Source organism: Ornithodoros turicata, chromosome 6 (assembly GCF_037126465.1).
Source record: "Ornithodoros turicata isolate Travis chromosome 6, ASM3712646v1, whole genome shotgun sequence".
In the NCBI taxonomy this organism is placed as follows: domain Eukaryota; kingdom Metazoa; phylum Arthropoda; class Arachnida; order Ixodida; family Argasidae; genus Ornithodoros; species Ornithodoros turicata.
This window is the reverse complement of record NC_088206.1, coordinates 12,061,454-12,082,663: the sequence shown is the minus strand read 5'-3', so window position 1 is coordinate 12,082,663 and position 21,210 is coordinate 12,061,454. Positions and strand designations below refer to the sequence as shown.

Here is a 21,210-nt window from a genome sequence, read left to right as displayed (position 1 = left end):
TCATGATCATGATTATATTGCGGCATGAAACCCAACATTATCCGAGACAACGTGAGAGCTAGAGTCACAGAGCCTCTGTGACTCTAGCTAGGGCTAGGACATGGGCTAGGGCTAGGACTGGGCTAGGACTACATTCGGAGGCGGAGGTATACCTCTGTGACAGAGGTATACCTCCGCCTCCGAATGTAGTCCCGCATATTGAGATGTGAGAGTGGAGCGTACAACAAGATGGCGAAGGTACGTCAGGTAGACGGGGGTAAGCCGATTCACACGTTCTTCTGGCGCGGAATATTTTAATCCAGCTAATGTTCTCAAAGAACGTCATCGTCTCCGAAGAACGTTTTCGCAACATGATCAGTGCACAGAAAAAGGCCTGAAGCATGCGAGCGAACTATGTTGTGACTCGGAGGTGTCATGCACCCAACTGAGCATATCAAAGGCGTCCTTAGATTTGTGTGAGTTCACTTGTCCCGATGCATAGGTATCAAGTATTGAAGTCAACAAGGGAACAATCGACAATCAGCGGCAGTGTATGCTTACTCACGCCGACATCTTACTTGCCTCTTGACTTTTTTTTTTTTTTCCTTTGCGGGCCTTTCTTCCCTTGAACTTGTTCTTCGTTCGCCTTCCTTGTTGTCGAGCGGTCTATTGAAACCATAGCTGCGTCTACAGGTCTGCACGCAACAAGAAGATCAATTAGAAAAGGTTTGACTGCATTGTCCTCTAATAACAGCAGCCCTCGTGATGAGGGCTACAATCCCCATTTTTTTCTTTCTTTCAATCAATCAATCAATCAATCAATCAACAGCTGTGGGTCTACGCATTTCATCGAACGTCGTCCCAGCCAAAACTGGCATTTCATGCTCAATGCACAGTTCCGGACCTCTTCTACGCAGGTCTTTCAAAGAACGAACTTTTCCAGTTTTCCAGCTCAAGTTCATGAGGTGTATCTTGCTTTTCGTAATTATAACTAGGGTTCTGCGTCTTCGGTTTTTATTTTTGGGCGGATTCGGCGTATACTTTTCGGTCTTTATTGATTTTCACGAAATCGGCGTTTTTCGGCGTTTCCGTGGCGTGTACATGGTTTATCCGACAGGTATCGGCGAATAGAAATCAGAGTGCAATTTCCGCGCGACGCTCATTCAACGTGGCGTTAACGTTGGTGTTCATGAAGAAAAATAATAGGGAGAGATTGAATACGCAACATGGCGTTGCTCGCTGCGGTGGCGTTTTACGGCTAACGAAAAAGTAAACGAATATTTTGCACATACGAAACCATATCGAGGGGGAAACATGCACTTGCATCCGTATACTCTATAGTTATCACCTAGCAATATACGGTTGGGTGAAGCAGTATAGAAAATCTACCTAAAATGCAGTGAGATAGATGCTGATTCTCACGTACAGCCCATACGAGGAACCTATTTTTATTTATTTTTGTGCAGGCAGGAGGAACAGGCAAAATATTATTATCGAGGCTGAGCACGGCAGCACTGCATTCAAAGCTAACCTAAAGCTATATTTAATTTATTTATTTAATTCAGTTCGACGAAACGGCGTTCGATGAAGTGGGCGAACGTCAACAACTGTCACTCAATAAGCCTCATCGCATGAAAGCACCCTGCACACAACCCCCCCCCCCCCCCCCCCCCACACACACACACCCTGCACATGAAACCCTGTGAGACTTTTCTTTCTTTTCACGAGCGCACATGTAGTCTCCTTTCCCTGCATACACCTGTGCATCGCTGGGAAGCCTGCCACAACATTGTCAGGCTTCTCCGAGGGTTTGCCTCGTAGGATAGCAGCTTGTGTGCAGCTTTCGAAGTAAATGTCCTCTTTCTCTTTTTAGATGATTCTACTTTTCATCGGGTGGTATGAGCCCTGTTTGCAGAGCGTGATCCCCCTTTTTAAAGCCCACCTTTTAAAGGCTTCGAATAGATCTCTCCTCTCCTAAACATATAAAGGGGGTTTTGTGATGGATTACGAGTTGAAATGTTGCGTGACCTCATGTAAGTTTACCGCTGTCGTCAGTTTGAAATTATTTCTTTATAATTACAAACCTCACGTAAACATACATGAAGCTTAAACATGCTGTAACGTTCCCGAAACACGAGGAAACTTATTTTGAACCGAGAATAGGAAATAGTGTGGCTGCAGTTTTAGCTTAATGTTATTTTTACTCTGCTGCAAAGTACGGTTGTTGTTAATTGTTGATAAATAGCTGTTAAATTGATTATATGTCCCTAAAAATGATAACGCTGATAAACATGTAACGCTAGCCGTGATGTTCAACTCTGACTTAGCATTGGGCTCTCTTAGTTTTTACGAAAGGCTTGATGCAAATGACTGATTTAGTATGTCGCGAACAAGTGTATATGGGCGATCGAAAACCCGGGCAAATCAATTAATAATAATAACTTGCTGTTAACATTACTAACGTGAAAAATGAGTTGCATTCACTTTACACCACCAATCGTCATCAACCGCCATTTTGTGTCATGCCACCTTTGTAGTCTTTTTCATTTGTGGCAGAAAAGAAAAGGGAAAGAGAAAACTCAATTGATTCAATCAGAAAATTACGTTACATTAGGCGGTAACTGCTCCCCATAAGAGCGGGTAGTATAGATGCCATGGTGTGCAGGGTATGTTCACAAATATCGTTCCTTTTAGAGGTGGAAGCACGGCAGTGACACTTAGGTTGCTGCGGCAACGCAAATTTCCTGGTTGTCGCAGAGACGGAAATGAAGTCCAAAGAAAGGCGGAGACCGATGAATCGTCGCCATAGCAACGCCGGGCACCGAGGAGGAGCCTAACGCGCAGGGAGAGGCCGGCCTTCTGACTGTCTCTTCACGCAGGAAGATAATATGGCTGACTTCCCCAAGAATGCGTTCATCGCATTCTACAAAACCTGGCCGGCTTGCAAAATGCTTCCAGTGTGAAGGTCTGTAAATACTGCATTTGAAAGGTGATCGGTCGGGTCGAAAGCGAAGCGGTCGATACCATTGACAATCTAAGTATTGCGACACTTTCGGTCTTTACGGGCGCTCGACAATTTCAACGTCCATAGTATTGGGGTGTGTGCATGGCCCCTAGTACACTGAACCAGTGAGAAGCATAGAGGACCATGATGCTCTATAATAAGCGCTTTTCTTGCTGATAGCTATCAAATAGTTTTACTGGCCATAGTGTGAGGTATATTATAGTAACTGGCCTGCTGCTTACTACATTACTATGAAGGACCATCATGTTCTATAATAAGCACTTCTCTTGCTACTGGCTATCAAATAGTTCTACTGGCTACAAGGTAAGGTGAGGTGTAGTAGGAACAGGCCTGCTGCTTATTACTTTGTTGTTTGAGGAAATTTGATTGATTGATTGATTGAAAGAAAGAAAAAAAAAAGGGGGATTGTAGCCCTCATCACGAGGGCCGGCTACCCCAGATCACCTAAGGAAAGGAATTCCAGACACCTCCACCATCACCCACTGGAGATGTCGCGAAGCGGCGACGAACGCCACAGACAGGTCATAGCCCATCTAACAGCTTGGTGTCCCTTAAAAACTGTGTAACGGCTCGCAAAGCTGGCAGTTGAGTGCTCATTGGCCATGGGCCCAGCACCTTCTGCACTCCGAAGGGTCGATTGTCAACCCGGCCTAACGCGGCTACAAGTCTGTCACGACACTCAGAGTATCTTGGGCACGTAACTATAATATGTTCGACGTCTTCGATTGAGCCACAGACTGGACAGTTAGGAGAGTCCGCCTTCCCAAGCCTGTACAGGAGTCTTGCACTGTATGGTACATTGAGCCGGAGCCTGTGAAACAATGACGTAATCTGCCGTGGCATGGATGTTGGGAGGACCAGAGCTAGTTCGGGGTCAACCCGGTGCAGAAGGGAAGATCCAGCCTCGCCACAAAACCATTGATCTTTTGACAGCTTATGGCTCAGAGACTTTAAGGCACTCTTGGCGTCCACCTTCGTGAAGTAAACACTGCGGAATGTACTATTTCCATGTGCTTTCCCGGCGTTGTGATCGGCCGCATCATGTCCGGTGATCCCACAGTGGCCAGGTATCCACCGGAAAATCACGTCATGGCCAGCGATCACTGCTTTTTGGTGCGCTGCTAGTATGTCATTCAGTACAGGAGCTGTGAGGTGGTGTGTACCCGGTGTCATAAGGGTCTGTAAAGCGGCTTTAGAATCACAGAAAATCACCCATTTTCCCTGGGAAGGCGCGCACGAGATATGCTCTATGGCTAGAAGAAGAGCGTATAGCTCTGCTGCTGTCGACGAAGTACGATGCGATAGTCGAGCACTGCGCGCAGTATTCGACGCTGGTACAACGAAGGCACAGGCGGATCCTGTAGATATTGTGGAGCCATCCGTATATACCGCCGTGCGATCATCCAGACGTTGGATCAATTCTAAGCTCAGCTGTCGCTGCATGCAAGGGGGTGAGGACTTCTTCGACGAAAGGCCTGGAACTTCTGCATTGACTCTGAGAGGCACAACACTCCACCATGGCAAAGGCGATGCTGGAATGCGTTTATATGATGGTGAGATGCCTCGGTATGGCAGAATGGCCTGGTGAAAAGTGGAATTATCTCTCTTATTAATTGCTTCAACAAGGTGGTGCCGACGATGACGCGTTGACAGTCGGATGAAGTGACGAAGTGATTCCTGAACTCTTAGAGCTGGGACCGGAGGTTCTTTCGCTTCTGCAACTGTGAGCTGGTTAGAAGCTGACCAATGAACCCCCAAGCACACTTTTAGGCTCCTTGCAACCACACTCTCGAGGATAGATTCTGAGGTGGGACACAGACCTTGTAGAAGTGGCGGGGAGTACGCCAACATCTGACGAATTAGTGAATGATGTAGACCGAGCATAGCCGTCGGAGACGCTCCCCATCGACTGCCTGCGATGTAGCGCATGACATTAACGACGGATGTAGCTTTCTCCTTTATGCGCTGAACTTCGGCTGACCAGGACAGAGCTCTGTCCACGATGACCCCAAGGAACCTGTGATGTGTTACTCTTCGGAGTTGTTGACCATTGACTTGAAGCTGAAAGTTCGGTAAACGTTTCCTCGTGAACGGCATCACTACTGTTTTCTCTAACGACACATCCATGCCCCGTTGAGACAAGAAGATGGTAACTTTGTCTAGTGCCTCCTGAAGACGTGTACGAAGCGCTGGCCACTGTTTCCCGGACGACCACAGACATAAGTCATCGGCATACATACTCAGACGTACACCTCGTGGTAACAGGGACGGGAGTGTCGCCAGTAGGGCATTAAAAAGCATGGGACTGAGTACTGCTCCCTGCGGCACTCCTGCGGTCACTGAGTGTTTCTGTGTATCCCCGGTGCTGGTACGCATGAACACCGCCCGGCCACTTAAATAGTTAGCAATCCACCTCAGCGCTCGCCCCCTTATGCCTAGGGAGTAGAGGCCATGCAGAACATGAGGGTGACTTGCAGTGTCATACGCCCTTTTGATGTCAAGGAACACAGCTGCAGTCAATCGTCCACCCAATCGCTCCTGTTCAACTGTTGATACTAGGTCCAGTACGCAATCCATTGTACACCTTCCTCTTCGGAACCCCGCCATCTCTTTCGGCAGACGATTGCGAGATTCCAAATACCACTCAATCCGAGATAAGATAATACGTTCCATAATCTTGCACAAGCAACTTGTCAAGCTTATTGGGCGAAACGAGTCTATTTGATTTGGCGCTTTCCCCGGCTTCAGAATAGGTATTGCTCGCGATACCTTCCAGCCCTCAGGGATAGTTCCCTTTTGCCATTGGTCATTCATCAACCGAAGCAATACATTCCGAGCCACAGAGGAAATTTATTAGACGACTCATACAATAGAGCCTATTACTTTACTACACCTACTGTACTTTCTGCTACCTACTTTACTACTACAGACTACTACTAGTGCTACTTTAAAGAACAACTACTGGCCACGAACTTTCTGGCTACTGCAAACGCCTCTGTCAGCAGCCTAATTTTCACCTCCTTCGTTGCCAGACTGCCAAAAATCCTCACCACCGTCACGGAGTCTCTCCCTGTTCACCCTTCCACGTAAGCTCCGTCACCTCCATTAACACTCTTCACCCCACCCGCCTCCACCCAAACCAAACGACAGCCTTGTTGTCCATCTGTCCCCGGCGCTTAATCCAAACACAACCTGCTGCTTTTCTCTAAATCCGTCTGTCACGCATGTCCGTTTGCTCTCTCTCTCCCTCTCTCTCTCCCATTCCCTTTGCACATACAAAAAGCACACATATCTTCACATGTGGCGTAACATTTGGCTTGATAACCTCATCATCCTGCCAGGATTGACCCAAGGGATGATGCCCTCCACCCGCTCGACATATCGCAGTCGGGAGAGTTACCGGCCGCTTTTAAAACGAGATAAATAAACGGGGGGGAAAAAAGTTCCGCAGCTATTATGTAGAAAGGGGAGATGAAAATTTGGGGGACAGTGACAAAACAGTGCCGAACCGCTGGGGACTCGTGTAATATGCAACGGGCCAGATGTAAAGCTCGGCTTATATGCGCGCAAAGAGGATGTCCATCTGCCGACTAGAAGAGCCCTGTTTGCTAGCAAAGCACACATCATTCGGATATTGGTTAGAAAGGCCCTTATGAAGATGGATGGAGGGGTACCAAGAGCTATTTCGTTCAAGCAACGTGTGTGTAGAGAAAGAGAGCGAGGAGGTACGTGTAACGCGAAGAAATTGGAATGTTGGTTGTGTCGAACATATACGTAACACTCGGATACATTAAGTCGAGCAATTTCATGCCACTCTATGTTGACAAATGAAGAGGAGAAGAAGGGCGGACAAAGCAAAGTAGTGTGTTAAGTTGCGTCCATGGACTCGTGTGTGGCGATATGTTTTCTCAAATGAAAGATGCACCGGTATAACGGTTGAACGGCAGTGACATCTACACGGTCTAATTTGCGGAGCATCTTCATATTTTCCTCATTTCACCATCCGTTCTCAGAGACACCTTTAAAAATTCGTACACATAAGAAAACGGCACAAGTGGATTATCACTAAAGTCTGGATAAATATCAATTAAAAACACTCGAAGTATGCCTGCAACTATGCGCTAAATGTATTCTATATAGGCCATATAAATACCTTGTGTTTATTCAATTTTTTTTTCTTGCCTGACATGAAATAACCGGATCTAATGCATGTCTGAGTGAATTTCAACTTTTTATGATAGATCATACAGGTGGGTAGAACAACTTTCACATTAGCACGATGAGAGTGACAAAACCAAACACCTGCTAGCTATGCTTCTCCCATTTTCGTGCTTGGTTCTTAATCACGTCTTGCTTTTCAGCACACTTATTAACGAACTGTTTAAAACAATGTAGGAAGGGAGTTGCCTCAGGACAGAAGCCGCCGATATTTCGAACAGAGACTGTTCTTCTTCTGGGCCCAGAAGAACAATCTCTGTTCGAAATATCGGCGGCTTCTGTCCTGGGGCAACTCCCTTCCTATATCTCTACCGGTTCGCTGGATTTCTACCCATCTATGTTTAAAACAATGGCTCGGTGTAGGGTAAAGCTATGTCACATGTCACTTAAAATCGCCTTGTATAGTTAGAAAATTATTCAGCATCGCATGACGCGCAAGTTAGTGGTAAGCTACTGGGTGAACCAATCGTCGAATAGGGCGGGCAACCTTTCACGAAACAAATGAAAATTAGGAAACGACTGCGTTAGCTACGGTGGTGCTTTCACACCTGATCATCTGAAACTGTGGCAAAGTATACATTATTAGTCTATCTTCACAAGAAATGTATATCATAACACGCCAACCACGCGTTTACATGCGCCACGATTCTAGTTAGCGCCAAACCAAAGTAAAAAAAAAAAAAAACTTTTTGTTTATCGTCCAGGAAACGATACCGAAAGGGAAGAAAACATACAGTCACGAGCATGCACGCGGAGACGTCCAAACAATGTAACATTTTTAACAACCACAAAAGAGTATCTCAGCTGCTCCCGCACTTCGCCATCTGAAAATTCGGCATACTATGCACAGTTCATGCATTTCAATGTGAAATATAGCATGACGTGCAAAACATGCATTTACATGCACTATCGAACCCTTCTACGTAAAAACAACGCAGAGACGGGACACGAAGAAGAAACAAGTGCACACACAGAGCGCTGACTAGCAACTGTGTGTGCACATGTTTCTTCTTCGTGTCTCGTCTCTGCGCTGTTTTTACGTAGTGATGTACCAACTTGCGAAAATCTCTGCCTTAACTCGAACCCTTCTAATCATTCTCCAACTAACGGCAAAAATTTTTTTTTCATGATTCAAATACGAAACCATATCGAGGGGGAAACATGCACTTGCATCCGTATACTCTATAGTTATCACCTAGCAATACGGTTGGGTGAAGCAGTATAGAAAATCTACCTAAAATGCAGTGAGACGGATGCTGATGCTCACGTACAGCGCATGTGAGAAACATATTTTTATTTATTTTTGTGCAGGCAGGAGGAGCAGGAAAAAGATTATTATCGAGGTTGAGCACGGCAGCACTGCATCCAAAACATTCGCAGGGCCATCGGTAGGATTTGAATTTTCCATGGTTCTAAGAAAAACGCTTTGGATATGTCTTCAACGCCTCCACGGCGAACAGACCAAATGTTTCTGAATTCTGCGAAACACAACAGATGTAGCGCTATACGAAAACAAAGACGGCGCAATCTAATCAGCCGAATGGTGAGCATCGAGCAATGACATGGGTGACGACAAGCGACCGAGGTGCCTCCTGCCAATCGTCCGGTTGTCGCCGAACGGCACGAATCCGCCAGGGCTTAATCAGGTTATGGGACAGGGGGAAATACGCGAAGCTCGGCTCGGCGGCCGTCTGTGCTTCCAATCTGTCCGTCCTCTGGAGACAGCCCATCTGCCCAGTTTCGATCAGCGCGATGGCCACACTACCCATATGGCACATCTTTTCTCCTACAAGACCAGGTATATACACGCGCCATCCCGCTGTGTTGAGATGTCTTTTGATCCACACGTGAGAGTTGTGAGATGGCACCACAAGAATGTCTTCGTATTTTCGTTATAACTATACCGATTACCATCGACGAGGAGCAGGGTACTTAATCGCATTACGCTTTCGATTTAACTTATTTTTTTTCTTGTGTGTTAGCGCCGCGAAGCAACTGCGGCTATCAGCGGCGTACAAATGTGGACAGACGGAAAGGGGACAGCAGGAAGGAGTTGGGGAGCTAGTATGCGTCCTGGGCCGACTTCAGGGCGAACTGTGCCGACATTCGTCTGGAAAGTCTTCGGAAAACCCAGGGAAAAACCTCAGGCAGCACAGCCGGTGGTAGGTTTCGAACCCACCACCTCCCAGTCTTCAGCACGACCTTGGCTACCAGTGCTGCCGCTGGTCTTTCGATTTAACGAGTCGTTAGCCTAACGAAACGAGCGATTTTAGCGACAATACGTTGGGGGCACAATCGCTGCCCCTGAATAAACGGCAAACCAAATTAATTGCAAAGTCGTGCGCCTAATTTTGACACGTTAGTCGGGACTCGTAAACAAATGACAGTACTGTATTGTACTGGAAAATAGAAAAGCGTACAAATGTAAGTTATAGCCTCCATACCACATTTATAGCTACGTGCTGCACGCTCACGAAAGGTGATTAAGCGTAGAATGACGTATGCGAATCTGGAGATAAACTGACTGCCAGAAGACTGGCAAAATGTCATTCAGGGAAAGGAGTACTCAAGAGTCAAAATACGATACCGCCCCCGATAGCTTGAGGAACAGATAACAGGGCATCCAGTGTTCCTTGACCATCCCTATCACCTTCACCATCAGTGCGATACTCATTTTCATCATATAGCTAATGTGTTTGCTGATACATTTCGTTCACTACTCTTGACTTGAAGGACTCATTATATGCTCGTTTACAAGCAGGCATTTGGTCGATGGTGAGCACCCACCTATAACAATACACACTCAACGCTTTACGGTTCTAACCACACGAAGGGAAATTAACGATAGTGTATACAGGCTTAGCTAATGTCCCTGCTTTTCGTCAGTGCAAAAGTCATTGCATGTATAGATCTTCATTCCGCTATTCCTTCATTTTGTATTAATATGTTTCCATTTCTATGCAAAGTCAGTGAGAGGCAACCCTCTTCCTCCTCCTCTATGTAAGATTTTCATATTTAAAGTACAACGCAGCAACATATTCACCAACGATTTCCTCTCAAATCTACACATTTTCTCCTTGTGGAAATATAAGCTCCTGGCGCGTTGACGCACGTGTGCCGCAAACAACATTGAGGTGAAATTCGTTTCGGAAACTTTGGTATCTGCGTGCGTGAACTTCCATATCCTGCTGCTCTTCCTCCTCTTATACTTTATCAGTTGTAACTATACCCTTCGTCCTATTAATTTTATCTTTACAAAACTGAATATCTGGTAGCGTCCAGTTCTTCACTGCTCAACCTGTACTCTACTTCTTCGTTCAATGCTATTTTCATTCCATTTTCATTCCTCCTGTCTCCGTCCACAAACCTTTTCTTCCGCACACTGAACCAAACCCCACCAGCAGCACGTACTACCACCGTCACTCACTCACCACACCTGCACCTCTCCCCCTCCCCACCCCCATTTCCCCCAAACTCTTCACGTGATTCTTTCTTTATTATTATTTTTTTCTGATTCCAGCCCCAACACTTCGCACGTTGGACCCTTTATTAAAATTCATGGCTGTTGAACTTTTACAAGCGACGCGTCCAGTCACTTCAGGCAACTGTCGCAGATGTCGCAGATGTTTGATTAGAGCCCTAACATTTATTACATTTGCCGCTTTTGTCGATGTCCAACGAGTTACCCGCGCCCCATGGTTTTCGATGCGCGTGGTTGCCAATCAACTAAAAAGGGAGGCGGACAAGATGCGCAGCAGAGCAACCCCCAATATCTGCTCCGCTGTTCGCAACACCAGGAGTATTTTCCGAAAGTGGCCTTTTGTCACTGACTGGGTGTCCCGTTATAAAACAAGGCAGGACAAAGAAAATGCGGTAGAATATTTATGGGGTTCGAACACATGTAAGCGCATGCCTTGCACGCATCACTTGGGTCGAGTACCCGTAGCAGATCAGGTATGTTGCAAGCGCTTGGTTTATTGGTTTCTGTACCGAAGAGAGGTCATGGGCTGAATTGAAGGACGAAGCGCTCTGTGAGATTCGTAGCCTCGTATATGTTAACATACACGCAGGGTCTGACTTTTTCGGGTTAAATGACTTTTTCGGGGGACGAATCGAGTGCTATTTTGAAATCTCAAATTCTGGGTGAAATCGAGTGCTTTTGATATAACCGGGTACTATCGCGTTACTTTTTTTCTTTCTGTCGAGAGAACGGCCGATAATTAGAGGTGCATATAGTGGTCAAACATGCGTACTCGGCGATTTACAATCACAAAACACCACATGATGTAACATTAAATGTGCCTCGCAAGGTTTATTGTTGCACACAGAAAATATTTTCATCAACGTGTGCACGGATTGCTACTAAATCGCGTATACGTGATACATGATACAACGTAATATGTGATTGGAATTCGGGGAGAAATCGGGTTTGACCCGTATTGGTTCGAAACCGATTCTGGAGGAAACAATTGGGCGGAATCGTGTTTAACCCGAAAAAGTCGTACCCTATATAATATGTATACAGTGAACCCTCGTTATTACGACCACGGTCGTTCCCGAAAATTTTGGTCATAATGCGGAATTGTCACATTAACGGGGGGATTTGCAGAGGTTTCACTGCATTGTTCCCCAGGAGTATGGTCGTAAAGCGCGTATGTCAGATTATCGGGGGTCATATTAACGAGGGTTCCCTGTATATGTCTTCTTGATATACGCGCTCACACGCATTACTTTCAACATTGCATTTAGCAGAGTTCAATCGCATATGCTACGGGCGTAGGTGGTCTCCTGTTATTGGAGTTGCACTGCTGCGTACCTTTCTGGAACGTACCTGTTTCTCTTTTCCTCTCCTTATTTTCAAGTCCCTTTATTCACAGACATCAACCTTTTTATCCTAAGATTGCTCGTGACGCCCTCCATTAGCATTCTGAACGATATCACGAAAGTAACGGAAAATAATTTTCGAAAATGCTAACGCTTCCAAATAGCACTCACCATGAACACAATAGTACACAGCCTACGAGAAATAGTACACAATAGCCTACAAGAAAATAATAGCATGAAGGGAAGTGTCTCAGGAGGAGAGGCGCCGATATTTCGAAGAGAGGCTGTTCTTCTTCTTGTGGGCTGTTGACCCACAACTCGCACGAACCTTTAACACGTCATACCTAACCCTTTAAATACAATGCCAATGATGAAGACGGTGCCCAGAAGAAGAACAGTCTCTGTTCGAAATATCAGCGGCTCTCGTCCTGAGGCAATTCCTTTCATACTTCCTTACCTATTCGTTGGATTTCTACCCGTTTAAGAAAATAACAGGTTTTGGTAAACGGGCTTCACGACGCTGCCGCGTTTAGAGGAACACCTCCGGTGAATGGCAATGTCTGTAGCGCAGAATATGAACGCGTATACGTTGAACTATATAAATGATTATTATGTTCCAAATTTTGCCTATTATATTCCACAGAAAAAGATAAATAAATATGCAGAAGTAAGCTCCGCGAACATCAATACCGGCTACTCCATAGCACTTATGAAACATCGCTTGCTGGCTATCTTATCCAACTTCTGAATGCGTTTTGATGTCGCTACATTAATGGCGCTGGCGCAGATCATAATCGCTTGAAGTTTAGTGGCAGCCGAAGAGGGACCTTGTTCTATCTCCAACTGCATCCGCGTTATTATATATATTTGGGATCTGGGGGCGAACGCCATTGAAAGACGATCGCGTGAACCGAATCCTTGTCCGATGACACAGCTGTATCATTGACGAACATAAACTTTTATGCCATGCATCGTCATTCACCCTCATTTCCTAAACGACGTTTCCGCAGCGGGCTTTTAGCTCGATTAAGAGAAGGAAGACCGCTTTAATATCGGAATGGATAGAGTGTCGGCTCAGAGGGCTTTGGGTTGTACTGGGTTTCTTCGAGATAAAAGGAACCAGTATGCAATTGGAGTGATTGGGCGCGTGCTCTATTGTTAGTATTGTAATAAGTACTTCCAGAGGAAAACTAGGGCGTTGACTGAGACTACAAATGAACTATGCGCGAAAGACAACGTTTGCACAAGCATCCAGATTAGGAAAGGACCAATAATGACTCACTGACCAGAAACACTTCCAAAGTACGCTGCGTTATCTATTTCCGCACATCTTTGAAAATGGTACTCTGGGTGTACACTAACAATTTATGGGGATTTAATGGATTCAACATAGAGTGCGTTCTCTCCCAATCAATTCATTTTTTTCATCACCTCCTGTCCGCAACCCGTAGTACCTAATACTGATATATTGTGTCTGCAAAGCCCTCTAATATCCTCTTCCCAATCTAAACAGAATGAAAGCTCTATATATACCTAATACCGTGCCTTGAATGGAGGAAGATTCTATATGGCCCACCGCTGTATTCGTGCTGGGGAATCGAGGATGCTTTTCTCTCCGATGCACAGACATAGGGATGACGAAGAGGAGAAAAGGAACTAGAGAGGAGGAAAGCGCGACGCAATTTGAGTCTCCTTTCAAAAGTGCCACGAGGGAGAGGAGGGTTTCTTCGCTGGGGCTTTCAATCGATTGGAGTTTCCAAGGGGGAAAAAAAGGAGAGAGAAAGGGTGGTAAGGTTTGAGGGAGGAGTAAAATTGTCTCCGGGCACGTCCGTACTCGAGGGTGTGCTTTCAGAAAGTGGTGAGAAGGGGGGAGAAGGGGGAGAGAGAGAGAGAGAGGGCGGAGGGAGAGAGAAATGCGTCTCCGGTCACGTACGTGTCGTTAGGCTGATTGGACGCTCCAGCTGAGAATTTGAGTTAGTCGTGGGCAACAATAACAACGAAGATGAAAAAGATATGAAGAGGAAACAAAGTACGAACGATCAGATTAACGTCGTTACGGGAATTCGGGAAAAGGGTGTCGTGTCTTTAGATTCCATAGAGTTGCAGGGCAGTTTTTGCATGCCCAGAGAGGACCCAATGCCGCCAGGCATTGGGTCCTCTCTACTATTTAGAGGGTTAGGTATGACGTGTTAAAGGTTCGTGCGAGTTGTGGGTCAACAGCCTACAAGAAGAAGAACAGCCTCTCTTCGAAATATCGGCGCCTGTCGTCCTGAGGCACTTCCCTTCATACTATTATTTTCTTGTAGGCTATTGTGTACTATTTCTCGTAGGCTGTGTACTATTGTTTTCATGGTGAGTGCTATTTGGAAGCGTTAGGATTTTCGAAAATTATTTTCTGTTGCTTTCGTGATATCGTGCGCCACCAGGACTAGAGGAACATATGAGTCCCGGTCTCCACCTCCAGGAGTCTCCTCAACACACTCATGTACAAAAGTAGATAGGTCCGCAAGAAAGCGAAAGGAAAAAATGCTGCATATTTGCGGTAGCTTACATAAGACCATCATCGGACAAACACAGACTAGAGAACACGTGGTGTCACGTGACCCTGTGGAGCCACGGACGGACATACAGTGTGGTCGTATAAAACTTTCGCTTTAAGATATTTCAGGATGGTCGGGAGCTCTTTGCCGTTTCCAAAGAAGACTTTCAAGCCCGTTTCGGACACTGGGAACAGCGCTGGGCTAAGTATGTGGTTGTCGAAGGAGACTGTATCCCCATTGTAGTTAAGTTTAAAATTTGTAAATATTGCTTGCTTGCACGCACATACATACATACGTAAGTACACACACACACACACACACACAATTTCAAACTCTCGTGAAATACCATCGATATGAAGCACACATCAAGTTGAAGCCATGGTCACAGACAAGGCGCAGTGGCCAAGACACGGCCAATGTCACGGTCAAACCAAGTACATATTACATTATTACGATCTCAGTTGTCTCGCGACGTAAACCCCCAATTATTATCATCACATTATTACATACACGCAACACACGCGCACACATTTTCACACAACACACGATTCGTGTTCTTTTGTTGTTTTGTCTCAGCACGAGTATAAGATACACTCCGCAAACCCCTACCATTATAACCGCAAGAATAATCAATATTGAGTAGAAGAAATTACAGAAGACTAGTGCACAAAGCTCGCGTCGAAATTACATTAGAAACTCGCCCTGCCCGACGTATTTCTAAACCCAGCTCGTATGAGAGATTACATTCGAAGTGAGCAACGCACAGGCGGCTCGTCACCAATCCTTTTCCTGAATACTCCAACACGTCTGTCTGCCAGGATTTATGCAAATATGCGCGAGGTAGCTTTTCTATAATGCACTTAGTATGGAAAGATGCTCGTCTGAGTGCCCTTCAAACTCAATCATTCTCATACCCAGTAATGGATGAGGTAGGAGATTGTATTAGAAGGATTAAGTGGATTACTCATACATTTCCGTCTGCATGCGTAATGCATTACTTCAAAGCCACAACGAGTTGTACTAAACTTTCGTATGTGCAGACGGCGACAGACAGAGGTTGAGAGCAGGTTATCTTACTAAAGCCTTCGTGCCTTCTAATAAAACCCTCGGATATAGCTTCGGGCTAGGAGAATGTGGAATCCAAACTGCGGAATAGCAGTGTGCTTATTTGCTTTCGGAGATACCGGCAAAATCGCCGTTGTCGTAAACACCATGTCTTGGAAAGATGCTCATAGCGCTGAATATTAATTAATTAATTATATATTTAAACTATTACTTACATAATTAATAAATAATAAATTACCGTATTTTCCGGTGTATAACGCGCGCGTTATACAGTAAAAAAAGTGTTCTGAAGAGGTCCTGCGCGTTATCTAACGGTGCGTGTTATACACGGAAATATTTTCCTGCAGAGTTCCTTTTCAGATCCGTGACGTACAAATTCTAGCCTCTTCCAGTGTGTGCAGTGGCTTTCTCCCATATCTTTTAGGGTCAGTTGAGAAAACCGTCGAAAGGGCACTGAACTTCATAAAAGGTTAATGATGCTGCTTAAGGATGCTGTTCAGCATTCAATTATCTTGAATTCATTTGAGAAGAATGGCGTGATTGAGAAATGACGGACGCGAAACGGAAAGCAGAGAGGAGACTGAAGTATACTATGACAGCGACGCTGTTGCATCGGAGTTTAACTGACTTGACTAAATGTGTTTCAAATATAGCACATGCATATATGATACACCGCTTTGGTTTATTGTGTATACTGGTGGCAGTACAGAAGCTTGTAGCACCATTGCGGTGCGCGTTATACATCGAACATTTCTCAAATTCGGCCCGTTTTTAGGGGTGAGCGCTATACACGAGTGCGTGTTATACACCAGAAAATACGGTAATTGAATAATAAATAAAATAAATTATTAAATAATAATAAATAATTACACTCAACAGCGGAGCTGGACTCATACTGTGACTTTTATGTCCTTGTGCGCGGCGATGCATGCGTTGCCATGGCGACAAGAACCAATGCCAAAGATGCAATATCGCTCGTACATACGAGCTCATCCCACCATCTCATCATTTGCTATACCTCATGCTAACCAGTGTCCCCAGTGTTTGTGACGTGAGCCACAAACTATGTGTGTAACAGGGAAGGGTAACGGTAATGGTAACGGAAACAGAAACGCACGGTCCCCCATTACCGAAAGCAGAAACGGAAACGAAAATTATCGTCCGCTATTGAATGACGGGGAAGACAGCTATTCCTGTTGTGCGATGACATTTAAGTGACTTTTCATTTTATCTTTGTACGTTAATGACTCCACTCCCTGCAATGCTCTAAATACTATACTACACGAGAGCGTGGAAACAAAACGCAACATTGGATCTCCAGGGTGCATCCCTCGCTTACCTACTCGTCCCAATCCTCGTAACTCCGTGATATCAACACATGAGACTTACATAACATAGACTCCACGCGCTCTACTCCACCATAGCACGAGGATGAAAGCCTACGATTTTTATTTATTTATTTACTTTTTTTTATTTCACCGTGCCTATGGCAGTATTGTTTACAAGTTACAACTGAGAGCGTCCGCCTATGAATGCGACACTGGATGAAGGTCACGCCCATCTTGAGTTGCTGGACTCAGAGTGACCGAAGGCAGAAGACTGACTGAAGAGACTTTTATTGAGAAGAGACTGACTGTTCCTACACTTTTTTTTAATTAAAAGAATCTTGTAAGATGTACGCATCTCAACGATGTAAATTTACTTGTGTAGCGTGTACGCGTGACACCGAAGCAGCACTTGGGAAAAACAGGGTGCTGACAGAGCCGGACGGGCTCTCATCCCGCAGCTCTGTAACAGCCGTTTCATTCCGGAGACAGTAACGGAAACGAAATTGAAAGGCTGGTATCAGAAACGGATAACGGAAACAAAAATATAGCAGTAACGAAAATGGAAACGGTAACTAAAATACGTCCGTTATCCTTCCCTGGGTGTAATCCTTCACGTATTTGTTGTTTTATTAGTAAAATGTTTTTTTTTTCTTCTTTTTCACGTTTCATGGTAGCACCGCGATACAACTGTGGTTATGAATTGTGGGCAGACGGATAGTTGAAAGGGGGGTCAGCAGGAAGGAGAAAGAGAACGCGACGCTAGTGTGAGTCCTGAACACAATTAATTTGGAAGGAAACTCTGCCAACAACCCGTCCGTAAAATCCAGGAAATTTGTTATTTTCAGTTTAGTCTACTCCATTGGCTTCACGTGATGTGCGCCTGGGATTGAAGGCGACTGATTTTTAGAGTAAAAATCGAAGTACGCTTGAACATGAAAATGTATTATTTTCGAATATCATCCAACATTACGCATATTACGAAGGCTGCCATAACGCGACCATGAGGACTGAGAGCAGGTCGACAAGCCGCGCAAGCACGTATTACGGGTGAATTGCTAGGTCACCGTTGCTCACAACATCTATAAGTGTCGCTCACGGAGATTCTCGAGGCCGCATGTGCAGGCGAAGACGTCGAAGAGGCGAAGTCGGTGATTACCCAGATTGTTCAGGAAAGTTCCCGGGGCGATCACGGCCGGTGCAAGGTTTATCAAAGGTCAAATCTTTGATCGCCGTGTGAAGGTCAGGCAGTGTATACCGCTCCAACAGTCAAAGCGTGAAGACGTCGTATAATAGAGACCAGATATAAAATGGCCAGTTTGCCGCTATTGCTCGTTTAGGATTTTTTAAAAATTCTGTGTTACCGCCGCGAAGCAACTGCGGCTATGAGCGTCGTACAGATGTACAGCAGGAAGGAGTGGGGGGTTAGTATGCGTCCTGGGCCGACTTCAGGGGGAACTGCGCCGACATTTGTCTGGAAAGTCTTCGGAACACCCAGGGAAAACCTCAGACAGCACAGACGGTGGTAGGACTCGAACCCACCACCTCCCAGTCTTCAGCACGGCCTTGGCTACCACCAACGAGAGGAACGCCCTAACCCGCTCGGTCATGTCGCTGATCGTTTAAGATATAAAACAACATATTCTAACAGGTACAAAATGTGGAAAGAACGTTAGCATATAAAGTGAGCTGCTACGGGTCAACTCGGCACATCAATCTAAATAACCTCTGTGATTGGCCTAGATGGGCGCAAGGCGCCTCCGAGTCACAAAGTAGTACGCCGGCATGCTTCGAACTGTTGCTTATGTACACTGATCATGTTGCGAAAGCGCTCCTCGGTGAAGAATACGTAGAGCAGATAAACACACTTTTGAAGCAAGATATTCACATTAATAAAACATGTGAATCGGCCTCCACGTCTGCATGCGTCCGCCATCTTCTCATGTGCCCTACTCTCAATGTGCGTACTACATCCTACGCTCGCGGAGTTATACCTCTGTGACTGTAGCTCTTAGAGTTACACTTTCAGGGCGGTTAAAATCACCTGGCCGGATGACGTCGCTGTCTTTGATGTCGTTAACTAACTGTTCATTCTGCCTCTGTAGTTTTACGACACAAAGCATTTATCCTAAGGGAGCTACAAGCAACTATTTCACCCAGTCTGGTTAAATCCCACACAACCGTATACTCCAAAACACCATCCCTCAACCCGGCCTGCCCGTTTCGCCACCCCTTTCTTATCACCAGCTTCCTTATCTGGAAGCCCTATCTAGTCGGGGTCCTTCATTAGAGGCGGCTTAGCCATTTCATTAAAACCGCACCAACACCCACCGCCACCATGCACGCAGGCTTTAATCTCTTGCCGGTCGGTGTAATCTCCAGAAAGCGAACAGTAGGGGGCGGTGGTTCGACCCCAAACGAGAAATACGTATTATATATGGAGAGAGCAGAGGGGGATACAATGGGGTCTACGTGAGCACAGAGTCACTTCATAATCCACATAGCTAGCTCCCCAGAAAAACCCCCCTTATGAGGGGCCACAACACGTGCACTGCTTTTGAAGTGCTCCGTTGAGTCGGAAAACATAACAGGGATAAGAATTCATCATTTCTCTGTATGGAGGCCGGGTTCTCGTTCGCAATATGCTGACTGAGGGATGACGCCGAAATAAATCATGTAAAAATCCAGTTTACTTTTCAAAAGTAAACTTTGTCAATATCGACTTTGGCAAAACCCACTCGCAGAGATACACTTCGCGAAATCCAACTGTTCAAAATAACTCTTTCAAAATAAATCCTCTGATTGGTGGACGGCTGAAGCTCCCTGCGTCCGGCCGCCTCGGAAAATAGTACGGTTGTCGTACTTGGTGGGGTGCCGTGTGCGCATTCGCCTGAGAACGAGACTACATTGCTGTACCGGATGTGGTCGCTCATCCATTGCTTTCCATCAGAAGTTACCGGAAGTACGTGTTCGGGTTTAGCCTCGTTCACAGCTAAATCAGGCTCAAGGGCGCGTGTACCGTGAGTGCTTGTTATTTCTTCGTATTCATACGCGCGTCGTCTTCTGAACTGGATATTTCAATTTTTGCCAGCTCTTATTAGAAGATACGTTATTAATAACGATCGAAATATTCATAAATCATAAAAAACGTTCGAATTGTGCGTTGCATTGAAAACGACGTAGTGTCGCCCTTAAATTAACATATGGTACATTCCCTACCTGGGCCTAACTATGATTTTTTGGCAGTGTTCATTTTGAGGGCCTGGATCTTTCAGCGATTTTTTCGGGAAGTGGATTTTCACCGGTGTACTTTTAAGAGTGGATTTTTTAGTGTTTTATTTTTAAGGACTTATTTCGACGTACACCCGTCACAGACGGATAGCCATTGTGACTCGTCATACATTCTCGCGGCGAGCCGATCCTGCCACTACCCTCCCCCCCCCCCCCCTCTTCATGAGAAAGGTATATCAAGCTCCGTATACGATACAGTAAGGCATGTACCAAAGTAATTTGAAGGGGGAGGCTTCCCATTTACTCTTTCTGTGCACGCAAACTATACAAGTATACAAAACGGAATTTGAAACGATATATGATGTGCGATTACGCCATGCAGTTTCCCGCTTACTTCATTGCGGACTTGCCTGGATCGGCACGTGGTAGTAAATAAATAGATCGAACCACGCTACGTAACACTTTGAGAAAGCGTCAAACACAATATTTCATTTTGACCTCCAACATTCTCGCTTCCTCTCTTACAGATTTCCAACGCTTCGTCAAACTCTTATTCGGTGCCTAAAGTCAATACAAACCAACTTGGTGCTCATTTTCCGTAAGCCCTCTTCAAAGCCGGCGGCCTCACCCATCCGACCTTCATCACTCTATGAAACGCCGTACAAAATCTCTATTCCCTCACGAGGCGCCGCAAGCGAGCAAACACGAAGTCCGAATCAGAAACCGACATCGTATAATCGGATTCGTCGCGACAGGAAAAGCGCATTTCGACTGACGCACCGTTATAGTATTCGGAAATCTTCCGTGACGGACGACCGCCCCAGTGCGTCCTACAACCCAACCCTCGTGACACGTGACCACCGCACGCGACCACTGTCCCCGAGTCCTGGGAACCAGACTGTCGGGGCCCTCACAGACCAGTTGTGGGTCGGTGGCCGTGTTTGCACGGGGACACTAATCACGAAGAAGTGTTTATTCGATCTGCAGGTGCAGCTTTCTTATG

The 21,210-nt window shown here is 45.7% G+C and overlaps 1 protein-coding gene across 1 annotated transcript in view; it reads right to left on the bottom strand.

Moving 5' to 3' along the window:
- Positions 1-553: 553 nt before the first annotated feature.
- The window catches only part of LOC135397497 (uncharacterized), a 151,559-nt gene continuing 130,902 nt past the window's right edge, over positions 554-21,210 (bottom strand). Inside the window, exon 7 of the mRNA XM_064629100.1 lies at positions 554-674. Within this exon, the coding sequence (XP_064485170.1) occupies positions 554-674 (121 nt within the window). The remainder of the gene's footprint in view (positions 675-21,210) is intronic.